At 35.2% G+C, this 15,169-nt stretch overlaps 1 protein-coding gene across 2 annotated transcripts in view; it reads right to left on the bottom strand.

Annotated features, from left to right (window-relative positions):
• Nucleotides 1-15,169, bottom strand: part of FAF1 (Fas associated factor 1) — a 499,303-nt gene that overhangs the window by 264,198 nt on the left and 219,936 nt on the right. For both annotated transcript variants that reach the window (XM_082834106.1, XM_082834105.1), the window contains exon 5: nucleotides 6,053-6,144. In XM_082834106.1, the coding sequence (XP_082690232.1) occupies nucleotides 6,053-6,144 (92 nt within the window). The remainder of the gene's footprint in view (nucleotides 1-6,052; nucleotides 6,145-15,169) is intronic.

The raw sequence follows: 15,169 nt of genomic DNA, 5'->3' as shown, positions 1-15,169 counted from the left end.
AATATAAACCAGTGAGAGCTCTCCCAGAGATCCCATTCTCAACGATAAGACCTGGCTCCATTCAATGGCCAGAAAGCTCCAGCACTGGACACCCCATGCCATACAAGTAGCAAGACAGAAACATAACCCCACCCATTAGCAGAGAGCCTGCCTAAAAATAGTAATAAGTTCACAGACACCCAAAAACATACCGCTGGACGTGGTCCTGCCCACCATAAAGACAAGACCCACCTCATCCATCAAACACAGGCACCAGTCCCCTCACCCAGGAAGCCTACACAAGTCACTGAACAAACTTACCGACTGGCGACAGGCACCAAAAACAATGGGAACTACGAACTGCAGCCTGCGAAAAGGAGACCCCAAACACAGTCAGTTAAGCAAAATGAGAAGACAGAGAAATACGCAGTAGATGAAGGAGCAAGGTAAAAACCCACCAGTCCAAACAAATGAAGAGGAAATAGGCAGTCTACCTGAAATAGAAGTCAGAGTAATGATAGTAAAGATGATCCTAAATCTTGGAAATAGAATAGAGAAAACACAAGAAACGTTTAACATGGACCTAGAAGAACTAAAGATCAAACAAACAATGATGAATAACAAAATAAATGAAATTAAAAATTCTCTAGAAGGAATCAATAGCAGAATAACTGAGGCAGAAGAACAGATAAGTGACCTGGAAGATAAAATAGTGAAAATAACTACAACAGAGCAGAATAAAGAAAAAAGAATGAAAAGAATTGAAGACGATCTCAGAGACGTCTGGGAAAACATTAAATGCACCAACATTCAAATTATAGGGGTCCCATAAAAAGAAGACAAAAAGAAAGGAGCTGAGAAAATATCTGAAGAGATTATAGTTGAAAACTTCGCTAATATGGGAAAGGAAATAGTCAATCAACTGCAGGAAGCACAGAGACTCCCACACAGGATAAATCCAAGGAGAAACACTCCAAGACATATATTAATAAAACTATCAAAAATTAAATACAAAGAAAAAATATTAAAAGCAGCAGGGGAAAAGCAACAAATAACATACAAGGGAATCCCCATAAGGTCAACAGCTGATCTTTCAGCAAAAACTCTGCAAGCCAGAAAGGAGTGGCAGGACATATTTAAAGTGATGAAAGGGAAAAACCTGCAACCAAGATTGCTCCACCCAGCAAGGATCTCATTCAGATTTGATGGAGAAATTAAAACATTTACAGACAAGCAAAAGCTAAGAGAATTCTACACCACCAAACCAGCTTTACAACAAATGCTAAAGGATCTTCTCTAGGCAGGAAACACAAGAGAAGGGAAAGACCTACAATAAGAAACCCAAAACAATTAAGAAAGTAGTGACAGGAACATGCATACTGATAATTACCTTAAATGTAAATGGACTAAATGCTCCAACCAAAAGACACAGACTGGTGAATGGATCCAAAAACAAGACTGTATATATGCTGTCTACAAGAGACCCACTTCAGACCTAGGGACACATACAGACTGAAAATGAGGGGATAGAAAAAGATATTCCATGCAAATGGAAATCGAAAGAAAGCTGGAGTAGCAATCCTAATATCAGATAAAATAGACTTTAAAATAAAGACTCTCACAAGAGACAAATAAGAACACTACATAATGATCAAGGGCTCAAACCAAGAAAAAGATATAACAATTGTAAATACTTATGCACCCAACATAGGAGCACTTCAATACATAAGGCAAATGCTGACAGCCATAAAAGAGGAAATCAACAGTAACACAATCATAGTAGGGGACTTTAACAGCCCACTTTCATCAATGAACAGATCATCCAAAATGAAAATAAATAAGGAAACACAAGCTTTAAACAAAATGGACTTAATTGATATTTATAGGACATTCCATCCAAAAACAACAGAATACACTTTCTTCTCAAGTGCTCATGGAATATTTTCCAGGATAGATCATATCTTGGGTCACAAACCAAGCCTTGGTAAATTTAAGAAAACTGAAATCATGTCAAGTATCTTTTCCAACCACAATGCTATGAGACTAGATATGAATTACAAGAAAAAAACTGTAAAATATAAACACATGGAGGCTAAACAATATGCTACTAAATAACCAAGAGATCACTGAAAAAATCAAAGAGGAAATCAAAAAATACCTAGAAACAAATGACAATGAAAACATGATGACCCAAAACCTATGGGATGCAGCAAAAGCAGTTCTAAGAGGGAAGTCTATAGCAATACAATCCTACCTCAAAAAAAAGAAAAATCTCAAAATTAACAACCTAACCTTATACCTAAAGCAATTACACAAAGAAGAACAAAAAAAACCCCAAAGTTAGCAAAATGAAAGAAATCATAAAGATCAGATCAGAAATAAATGAAAAAGAAATGAAGGAAACTACAGCAATGATCAATAAAACTAAGAGCTGGTTCTTTGAGAAGATATACAAAATTGATGAACCATTAGGCAGACTCATCAAGAAAAAAAGGGAAAATGACACAAATCAATAGAATTAGAAATGAAAAAGGAGAAGAAACAACTGACACTGCAGAAATACAAAGGATCATGAGAGATTACTACAAGCAGCTGTATGCCCATAAAATGGAAAACCAGGAAGAAATGGACAAATTCTTAGAAAAGCACAACCTTCCAAGACTGAACCAGGAAGAAATAGAAAATATAAACAGACCAATCAATAGCACTGAAATTGAAATTGTGATTAAAAACTTTCCAACAAACAAAAGCCCAGGACCAGATGGCTTCACAGGCGAATTCTATCAAACATTTACAAAAGAGCTAACACCTATCTTTCTCAAACTCTTCCAAAATATAGCAGAGGGAGGAACACTCCCAAACTCATTCTACAAGGCCCCTACCACCCTGATAAAAAAACCAGACAAAGATGTCACAAGAAAAGAAAACTACAGACCAATATCACTGATGAACATAGATGCAAAAATCCTCAACAAAATACTAGTAAACAGAATCGAACAGCATATTAAAAGGATCATATACCATGATCAAGTGGGGTTTGTCCCAGGGATGTAAAGTATTCTTCAATATATGTAAAACAATCAGTGTGACACTCCATATTAACAAGTTGAAGGAGAAAAACCATATGATCATCTCAATAGATGCAGAGAAAGCTTTTGACAAAATTCAACACCCAGTTATGGTAAAAAACCTCCAGAAAGCAGGCATAGAGGGAACATAGGTCAACATAATAAAGGCCATATATGACAAACCCACAGCCAACGTCGTCCTCAATGGTGAAAAACCGAAACCATTTCCACAAATATCAGGAAAAAGACAAGGTTGCCCACTCTTACCACTATTGTTCAACATAGTTTTGGAAGTTTAAGCCACAGCAATCAGAGAAGATAAAAAGATAAAAGGAATCCAAATCAGAAAAGAAGAAGTAAAACTGTCACTGTTTGCAGAGGACATGATACTATACATAGAGAATCCTAACGATGCTACCAGAAACTACTAAAGCTAATCAATGAATTTGGTAAAGTGGCAGGATACAAAATTAATGCACAGAAATCCCTTGTATTCTTATACACTAATGATGAAAATTCTGAAAGAGAAATTAAGGAAACACTCCCATTTACCATTGCAACAAAAAGAATAAAATACCTAGGAATAAACCTACCTAAGGAGACAAAAGACCTGTATTCAGAAAACTATAAGACACTGATGAAAGAAATTAAAGATGATACAAGCAGATGGAGAGATATACCATGTTCTTGGATTGGAAGAATCAACAGTGTGAAAATGACTCTACTACCCAAAGCAATCTACAAATTCAATGCAATCCCTATCAAGCTACCAATGGCATTTTTCACAGAACCAGAACAAAAAATTTCACAATTTATATGGAGACACAGAAGACCCCGAATAGCCAAAGCAATCTTGAGAAAGAAAAATGGAGCTGGAGGAATCAGGCTCCTTTCCTTCAGACCAACTACAAAGCTACAGTCATCAACGTAGTATGGTACTGGCACAAAAACAGAAATATGTATCAATGGAACAGGATAGAAAGCCCAGAGATAGATAGACCCACGCACATATGGTCACCTTATCTTTGATAAAGGAGGCAAGAATATACAATGGAGAAAAGACAGCCTCTTCAATAAGTGGTGTTGGGAAAACTGGACAGCTACATGTAAAGGAATGAAACTAGAGCACTCCCTAACACCATACACAAAAATAAACTCAAAATGGATTAAAGACCTAAATGGAAGGCCAGACACTTAGAGGAAAACATAGGCAGAACACTCTATGACATAGATAACAGCAAGATCCTTTTTGACCCACCTCATAGAGAAATGGAAATAAAAAGCAAAAATAAATAAATGGGACCTAATCAAACTTAAAAGCTTTTGCACAGCAAAGGAAACCATAAACAAGGCAAAAACATAACCCTAAGAATGGGAGAAAATATTTGCAAATGAAGCAACTGACAAAGGATTAATCTCCAAAATTTACAAGCAGCTCAAGCAGCTCCATATCAAAAAAACAAAAAACCTAATCCAAAAATGGGCATAAGACTTAAATAGGCATTTCTCCAAAGAAGATATACAGATTGCCAACAAACCCATGAAAGGATGCTCAACATCACTAATCGTTAGAGAAATGCAAATCAAAACTACAATGAGGTATCACCTCACACCACTCAGAATGGTCATCATTAAAAAATCTACAAACAATAAATGCTGGAGAGGGTGTGGAGAATAAGGAAACCCTCTTGCACTGTTGGTGGGAATGTAAATTGATACAGCCACTATGGAGAACAGTATGGAGGTTCCTTAAAAAACTAAAAATAGAACTACCATTTGACCCAGCAATCCCACTACTGGGCATATACCCTGAGAAAACCGTAATTCAAAAAGAGTCATGTAGGGTTTCCCTGGTGGCGCAGTAGTTGAGAGTCCGCCTGCCGATGCAGGGGACACGGGTTCATGCCCCAGTCCGGGAAGATCCCACATGCCGCAGAGCGGCTGGGCCTGTGAGCCACAGCCGCTGAGCCTGCGTGTCCGGAGCCTGTGCTCCACAACGGGAGAGGCCACAGCAGTGAGAGGCCCGTGTACCGCAAGAAAAAAAAAACAAAAAACCGAGTCATGTACCACAATGTTCATTGCAGGTCTATTTACAACAGCCCGGACATGGAAGCAACCTAAGTGTCCATCAACAGATGAATGGATAAAGAATATGTGGCACATATATACAATGGAATATTACTCAGCCATAAAAAGAAATGAAATTGAGTTAGCTGGATGGACCTAGAGTCTGTCATACAGAGTGAAGTAAGTAAGTCGAAAAGAGAAAAACAAATACTGTATGCTAACACATATAAACGGAATCTTAAAAAAAAGGTTCTAAAGAACCTAGGGGCAGGATGGGAATAAAGACACAGACATAGAGAATGGACTTGAGAATACAGGGAGGGGGAAGGTAAGCTGGGACAAAGTGAGAGAGTGGCATAGACACATATACATTACCAAATGTAAAACAGATAGCTAGTGGGAAGCAGCTGCATAGCACAGGGAGATCAGCCTGGTGCTTTGTGAACACGTGAAGGGGTGGGATAGGGAGGGTGGGAGGGAGACTCAAGAGAGAGTAGACATGGGGATCTATGTATATGTATAGCTGACTCACTTTGTTATACAGCAGATACTAACACACCATTGTAAAGCAATTATACTCTAATAAAGATGTTAAGAAAAAAATTATTATTCCAAGGCACTTACTGATACTGACATCATATGAGGTTTGAGAAAAATGTAAAAGCTCTCAAAAAAGAATGTCAAATTAACTCCTATAAAATAGTTAGAAGTAGGAAAAACATGCCACTTACATATCTAACTCACTTAAAACTGTTGTTGGTTTACTATGAAAATGTTTTAGCTTGAAAAACATTGTTTGCTGATTCCTTAAACTCAGCTACTATTACCAAACCTACAACTGACATATGTAACAACATTAATAAAAAACAATTTTATACATCATTTAGTCAATAGCATAACTTAATTTTCTTTTATTTTTATGCAGTTACTAAACTCACACTGTCTTCCACATCTCCAGTCTTCCAGCCTTTTAACAGCATTTTAGACACAGGTATCTGAAGTTCATTTTCTAGAATCTGTTTAATTTCTCCTGTACGAAAAAGAGGAGACCAGATATTACTAACAAAATAATGCAATAAATATTTGTTCATATCCAGAGCTAGCATTAATATTAGGCATATGGTCCACAGTCAATGACATCTGTCTGATGAATGCATATGAAAAATTTCAGTAGTCCAAACTTCAAATCTTGATCATACAACATGTTGTGCCTTTGAAGAACTAAGGCTCCACCATTATGATAAAAGACTCCACAATTACTTAAGTACCTTTTTAAAAAGAAACAGATATCAGTGATTGGGGGTTTGAAAGGAAATAATCTATTTTAAACCAACTGATAATATTTATATGTGCTCAGCATATGGTAGGAGTAGTCGGTAAAGTACAAAACTTGAGGCATTATAGTATAGGGAAAGCAAATTGTGGAATGAAGACTTGGGCTGAAGTCTTATCTTGAAGAAATCAAATAACTTACCTGTTTTTTTTTTGGATCTATAAAATGGGGAATAATATTGTTTATCTCATCTACCTCTAAGATAAGATTTTTTGCATCTATAAAATGGGGAATAATATTGCCTATCTTATCTACCTCTAGGGTTCAAGGGTGAAAGGAGATAACATCCATGAATGTAGCTGGAAAAAAATAATAAAGTCAATGTATATAATCTAGAAGACAATTTAAACTGTGCTGAAGAGAAAAGCAGCAGAATTTCAGAAAAGAAAAAAAATTATGGTGGATCAAATAGTCAGAGAAAGTTTCGTGAGACAGATGAGACTTAAACCCAGCTTGAAATACAGCTGCATTTAAACCAAACTTGAAGTATAGCTGGGTTGTGAAGGAGAGCCAAATCAAAGGCCAGGATATTCTATTCAGTGAAGACAAAGACCAAAAGGTAAAAAGGAAAAAATGAAAATGATGCTAATGAGAAACAGGGAGGAATCACAATTTTCCCAGTACTCCACAAATTACTTTTCAGGAATCGAGTCTACTTATAAATTAACCAGCTAATTTCTGGTACTACAGTATAATAAACAGATCATTAAATCAGAATGTACAAATATTTCATATATATGCTTTTATTAGGTTGGTTAGTCTATAATTATAGATTAACACATAATTCAATTTCATTTATATTAAGTGATTGAACACTGCAGAAAATGATTATACTATACATTAAAAGAAAAGTAATTCCATGCCGATAAAGGAAAAGATGGCGGGTGAAGCTTACATTACACAAGTTCTATGGAAGCACAGCTGCCTAAGCAAGCAAAGCTACAATCAAACCCTTCATGGCCTTAGTGACATATTTTTACTTTCCTAAAGAAAATTCCTATCTAGGCACTTTGGATAGCGATTGAACATCATAAAAAGAATTCTGATTCAACATTATATTTTAGAAGCACAAAATTTGTCAACTTTGACCTTCAGAAATATCACTGCTGACAAAGGATTGTTCTGTTCATGGAAATGAGAGAAAGGTGAGCCATACTTCTTTTACCAAATACATATAAACACTGCCTTTTCATTTGTGACTAAGGTTGCTATTTCTAAAGCTGTACCTATCTGGAACTGGGCTTATGCGCTTACAAGCCTGCCCAGTGCTTTCCTCTTAGAAACTTATCTTCACCTGACACTTCCTGCTTAAACTCTTGGAGACACCCTTAGCATTCATAACCTAAAGGAAAGGAAAAACAAAAAGAGACTTTAAGTTAAAGTCCCAGTTAGTCTTTGCAGCAAGCTTGGGTAACATATAATACAAAAAAGTCTTTTGTTCCACAGGTAGAAAAGAATAGAAAACAAACCCAGAGCCATGACAGCAACCTGAGTTCCTCATATTCAAAAAATTCTTCTCTGTTGGTCTCAATTTCTTCTTCTCTAAAGTAGGAATAATAACTATAGTACCAATACTTCATTGGGTTGCTGTATTAAATGACATACGGAATGGAAAATACTTTGTGTTACTATGTGTCCAATACATAAAATGGACTCAAAAAAGGTTGTTAGCTTTAAGTCATATTAATTAAGGTAATACACACATAAGTGTCTAGCATAGTATCTGGCCAGTATAGGTTCTCAATAAATAGTTGTTTCAAGAATATCCAAAATATTTTAGGGCAGTGAAGCGCTAGAATGCAGCAAGTTTCAGAGCCAGTTTTTATATCCAGGTCTGCCTGACTCCAAAGATCTTAACACGAGATGGCACTCCTGTATGTTACTTCGAAAACTGAGAAGATATGCAGATGTCATCAAGGAACAGTCCACTGACTGCAAACCAGATATCTGATAAGGGTTTAATACCCCAAATATATAAAGAACTCATATAATTCAATAGCCAAAAAACCCCCAAATACTCCAATTAAAAATGGGCAAAGGACTTGATTAGACATCTTTCCAAAGAAGATATAAAAATGGCCAATAGGGGGCTTCCCTGGTGGCGCATCAGTTGAGAGTCCGCCTGCCGATGCAGGGGACACAGGTTCGTGCCCCGGTCCGGGAGGATCCCACATGCCGCAGAGAGGATGGGCCCGTGAGTCATGGTTGCTGAGCCTGCTCGTCCGGAGCCTATGCTCCGCAACGGGAGAGGCCACAACAGTGAGAGGCCCGCGTACCGCCAAAAAAAAAAAAAAAAGGCCAATAGGTACATGAAAAGATGCTCAACATCACTAGTCACTAGGGAAATGCAAACCAAAAACCATAATGAGGTATCATCTCATACCTGTTAGGATGGCTACCGTCAAAAAGTAAGAGATAAATGGCGGCAAAGATACGGAGAAAAGAGAACTCTCATGGGATTGTTTCCTTCCATTCTTACTTTGCTGCGAGTTTAATTATTCAAAAACAAAAAACACGAAATTTTAAATATTGTTGTTAAGTACTGTGAAATGCTTTTTCCTCCATCTATTGAAATGATCAAATGAATTTTTTCATTCATTGTACTAATATATGGTGAACTACAATAATGGATTATGTACAAATTGTTAAACAAGCCTTATAGTCCTGGGTAAAGCCCACTTGACCGTGAGTTATATTATATACATATGTATATACTTTTATTATATTTAATGAATTCAATTTACAAATATTTGTAAATGATTTCTGCCTCTATGGTTGTAAGAAATAGTCTGTAATAGTTTCCTTTTCCTGTAATGTCTTTGTCTGGTTTTAGTATCAGGGTTAATGCTGGTTTCATAAAATGAATTAGGCAACATTTCATCTTTCTCTATTTGTGAATGACTGCTAACATTTTTTCCTTAAATATTAGACAAACTTTACCAGTGAAGCCATCTGGGCTTGGGTTTTTTTGGGGAAAGGTTTTGATTGTTAACTATCAATAACTTTATATATTAAATGTAGAGTTACTCAGACTTTAAATTTTTGCTTCTGTCAGCTGTAGTAACTTACACCTTTAAAAAGAGTTTTTTTACCTTTTTAATGTTTCATGTAACCTTTAAATTTACCGGCCTAAATTTGCTCTTAATGTTGTCTTATAATCCATTCAATGTCTGTAGGTACCTTTCATTTTCAATATGATTAACTTGTGTTTTCTCTCTTGTTCTTATTCACATTAGCAAGAGAACTATCAATTTAACTGATCTCAAAAAACAGCTTTAGGTTTTGTTCATTTTCTCTACTGTTTATCCATTTTCTGCTTTATTGATTTCTGTGTGCATGTGTATGATTTGTTTTCTTTCCATACTTACTTAAGGTTTGATTTGCTCTTTTCAAAAAAATTTAACAGCTTTATTATGATTGATATAAAATACTGCACATATTTAAAATCCACAATTTGTAAGTTTTGACAAATATACCAGTGAAACCACCATCATAATCAAGATTATGAATTTATTCACCTCCCCCTAACACTTTTCTTATGCCCCTTGTTAATTCCTCCACACTTCCCCTACCATATCTCCAGGGAACCAGTGATTTGATTTGTGAATTAGCTTGAATTATACAGAATTTTAGATAGAAGGAATTTCAGAATGTTCTTTTAAAATCTGGCTTCTTGCACTCAAAATATATTGTCTGAGATTCTTCCACATTGTTACACGTAATGATAATCCCTTTCTTATTACTAAGTAGTATTCCATTGTATGGATATACAACAATTTGTTTATCTACCCACTGGTTATGGACATGTTGTGTTTTCCACAGTTTGAGGCTATTACAAATAAGTTGCAATGAACAGTAACATACACGTCTTTGATGGACATATGATTTCATTTCTCTTGGGTAAATACCTAAGAGAGGGATGGCCAGTGTATTTTTAACTTTGTAGGAAACAGTCAAACTCTTTTCCAAACTGGTTTCTACTGTGATGTCTTCAAGTTCACTAATCTTTTCTTCTTGAATATCTAATCTTCTATTAATCCCATCTCAAGACATCATGGTCTTAACCTCTAGACATTTGATTTGGGTTATTTTTACTTTTTCAATTACTTATGATTTTAAATCCTTCCTCTCTCTTTTTGAACATAAGTAATATAGCTATAATAACTGTTTTAATGTCCTTAATCTGAGAATTCCAACATCTATGTCAATTCTGGGTTGTTTTTGGTTAATTGATTTCTCTTCTCAGTATGGGCCGGCTTTTCTCCTTCTTTGTATGCTTGGCGATTTTTTACTGGATACGAGACACTGTGAATTTTACCTTGATGGGTGCTGAATGTTTTTTATTCCTATAAATATACTGAGCTTTGCTCTGGGAGGCAGTTAAGTTACCTGGAAACAGTTCAGTGCTTTTGGGTCTTTGCTTTTAAGATGTTAGTACCACCTGTGCAGCATTTAATCTACGGCTTATCTTGACACTACTGAGGCAAGAGCCTTCTGAGTACAGCTGACCCTTGAACAACACAGGTTTGAACTGTGGGGGTCCACTTATACATGGATTTTTTTCAATAGTAAATACTACAGTACTATACAATTCACAGTTGGTTGAATCAGTGAGTGAGGAAATGCAGGTACAGAGGAATGGAGTACATGGAGGCCTGACTATAAGTTATATGTGGATTTTAAGCTGTGCAAAAGGTTGGTGTCCCTAACCCCAGTGTTGTTCAATGGTCAACTGTATTCTATCCAAAGAATGAGGTCATTGGTCAACTGTACTCTATCCTCTATGAATTATGAGGTTTTCCAATCTAGCTGGTGAAGGTAAATCTGGTTCCTGCAAGCAGAAGGGTGGGCTGGGGTGGGGTAGGGACACTTTTCCTAGTTCTTAGCTGGAAGCTTTGATCATTGCCTTTGTAACTACCTTCTTTTGTAATTAAGCATGTGAACCATAAACTTCCATCTCAATACCACTTTGTTAGCATCAAACAAACATTGATATGCCACGCTTCCATCACAATTCAGTTCAAAATATTTTCTAATTTCCTTTGTGATTTCTTCTTTGACCTATGGTTTACTTAGAAGTATGTTGTTTAATTTCCAAATATATCAGGATTTTCCAGATTCCTTTGATTTCTATTTTAATTCCACTGTTGTTAGAGAATATACCTCACATGATTTTTAAGTCACTTTAAGTCACTGTGACTTGTTTAATGGTTGAGCATATTTTCTACCTTAATGAATGTTGCAAATGCATGAGAAAAGAATATGTATTTTCCTATGGTTATGAGAAGCATTTTATACATTTCAAGTAGGTCGAACTGGTTGATATTCTGTTTATATTTTCTGTCTGTTGTTCTGCACATTACTATAAGAAAGGAATGTTATCTCCAATTATAATTGTGGATTTGTTCTTTTCTCACTGCAGTTCTATTGATTAGTTTTGTTTCACATACTTTCAAGCTTTTGTTATTATATACACACATATTTAGGATACTTACGTCTTTGTGATTAATTGACATTTTCATCATTATGAAATGTCCCCATTTATCCCTCATAATATTCTTTGTCCAGAAGTCTACATCACTTAATATTAGCATGATAGCATAATGTTGTTAATATAACATACATATTGATTACTATTTTCTTATATGTATATTTCAATCTTATGCTTTATACTTAAAGTGGGTTTCTTGTACATATATAATTGGTTTTCCTTTGTTATCCAGTCTCACAATCTCTACCTTTCTCATAAGGATGTGAGATCATTTATATTTACTGTAATTATCTATAGTCTTATTTGTTTTCTATTTGTCCTGATTTTTTTTCTTTTATCATCTTTTTCTACCTTCGTTTGCATTTATCGAACAGTTTTAGATATTCCATTTCATTTCAAACCTTGACTTAATAACCATTATGTGTGTTTTATTTTTAGTGATTACTCTAGGGTTTAGAATATGCATATTCAACTTCACAGAGTCCACCTTCAAGTAACACAGGACTTGTCTTACAACAGCATACTTCCTTTCCCCTTTCCTATTCTTTGCATTGTTTTCATACATTTATCTCTACATAATTTACAAAACACACAATACATTGCTCTTACTTTTACTTTATAATGTCATTTATCTCTTAAAGAAATTAAAAAGAAAGAAAATATTTTGTATATACCCAAATTGTTACCATTTCTGGTGCTTCTCATTTCTTTGTGTTAATCTAATTTCCCATCTGGTATCATTTTCTTTCGGCCTGAGGAACTTCCTTTAATATTTCTTGTAGTTTTTGTTTGTGTGAAAAAAACATCTTTATTTAGTCTTCATTTCTGAAAGATATTTTTGTTGGATATAGCATTCCAGGTTGACATTTTATTCCTTTAGCACTTAGAAATATCACCAAATTGTTTCCTGGCTTGCACTGCTTCTGATAAGAAGTCTGTAGTCATTATTTTTAAATCTTCTTTTTTTCCCTATATGGAATGTGTCTTTGTCTCTTCACCTCTGGCTACTTTAAATTTTCTTCTACTACTGATTTTCAGCAGTTTTAATATGATGTGGTTTCCTTTGAGTTACTCCTACTTGGAGTTACTAAGCTTCTTAGATCTGTAAGTTTACGGTTTTCATCAAATTGGGGGTGTTTTCTGTTATTATTTCTCTAAAATTTCCCCCTTTCTATTAGCCCCTCTGTTTGGGGGAATCTAATCACGTATATATTAGGCCACTTTTTATTTCATGACAGGTCACTTAAGCTCCGTCCTTTGCCCTCTCCCCTGTATTTTTGCTGTGTGTACTTCACTGTACACTGTTTTTATTGCCATGTCTTCAAATTCATTGATCTTTGCTTTAATAGCATCTATCTGTTAAATCCTTCAGGGTAAATATTTTATTGCAGATCTTAAATTTTAGCTCTAGAATTTTCCTTTGGTTTTTTTCAATTCTTTTTTTTTTTGTGGGTTTTTTTCAATTCTTTATTCAAGTTCTTGATTTCTTTTAAATCCTTAAACATATTTATAACAGCTGTTTTAAAATTCTCCTAATTCCATTATTTTTGCCATTTATGAATATGTTTTTATTTTCTAATTTCTATTCAGGCTATGGGTCACATTTTGCTACTTCTCATGTCTCCTAGTTTTTGACTGAACGCAAGACATCATGAAAATTACATTAATGAGGGTCTGCATTTAATGGTTTGACCCTAAGGAGTGTAGAAGTTTATTTTGACAGGTCCTTACATTTCATGCATATAGGCTGAGCCTTTTGAGACATCTTTATGACATTATTTTGGTGCATCTAAAGCAGTGATTCTCAAAAGTATAGTTCAGAAATTTGGGGGATTCCTTGAGACTGACTGTACAAAAGTAATGATCACTAGGTTCAAAAGCATTATCCCAATTCTATCACTAAGTAACTATTAATTACTGAGCCAATTTATAGGCCCTCTCTGGGCCTCAAATTCCACATTAATTTTTTTTAAAAAGCTAAGAATACATTTCATATTAATGACGCCTTGTTCCATTTTTTTTAATTAAAAAATATCAACACAACATGGCACCAAAAAGTAAGAACCAACCCCAAAGAAAAATGAGACTTAGTCTACCAGTAGACACAAGAATATCAAACCTGTCACCTAGAAAAAACAAAATGAGAAATAATGTATCATGTGGATTTTTCTCAAGCACAATTCTCAAAAGCGAATTTCTTCCTCCTTTGTTCAAATCACATTTTTTGTAATGTCAGAAATCTTCTACTGCCTCCATTCATTTCCTTATTTTAAACATTATAAGCCACCAACCCCTACAAACACTTGTTTCAACTGTGAAACTATTCTTTTGAGAAAAATCAGATTAAGATTCCATAGCAGAAGCAACAACATTAGACTTTCAGGGCTAGAAAGGACCCAGTTCAGAGGCTGTTTAAAATCATTCTGGGATATGACTTACCCAAGAACAAGTAGTAAGTTAATGGCAAAGACTACAAGGCAATGTTCCATTGCTTTTCCCTCTATACCTTCCCATCTCAGATGGTCAAAGATGCAGCCCTTGTATATCTTGCTGCTCAAACATATAAATTTAAACAAAAAGATCATTTCTGTAACACCTATAATTATCAACAAGAATCATAAATATGTGCATATGTAGGCAGTCTGAAACAAAAGGATTCCAGAAAACGCTACTCATTTTTAGGTTATTTACAGTGTGTCAATGGGTCCTACAGGATTTGAGATTATACCCAACAATGCACACAAAACACTCCATCAGATTGCTATAAAGGCTGATGTTTAATTGTGTCTGTAAGATTAAAAGACAGAAGTCTTTTTTTCCTAAATATTAATGTTCCCCTTAATACAGAAAGAAACCTAATGATTATAACTAACATGTAAGGGAAGTATTTAAAATAATTTTACAGGGAGAAAAAGTTCCAGTCATTTATGAGGCATAATGATCAGTAAAGATTATCAAACACTTTTCATTAGAAACTTTGTTTTCTGTTTACCTCTTTGCTTCTTGTATTGTAGAACCTTTACCCAAATAAAGACACTCTGTGCTCACTATCCATACAGCAGAATTGTTTTAGTTCAGTGGATAACAGACTGGGCTAAAAGTCAAAAGACAGTGACTGGCTGTTCTGGAGTCTGCTACTAACTACCATGGCAGGGCAGCCTCCCTGAGTTTTAAGTTTACATACCTGTAAAATAAAGCATTTAGACTAAATGTCCTCTAAGGGCTCTTCCA

Source organism: Leucopleurus acutus (assembly GCF_964270905.1).
Source record: "Leucopleurus acutus genome assembly, chromosome: 2".
Lineage (NCBI taxonomy): Eukaryota > Metazoa > Chordata > Mammalia > Artiodactyla > Delphinidae > Leucopleurus > Leucopleurus acutus.
This window is presented reverse-complemented; position numbering and strand designations above follow the sequence as displayed.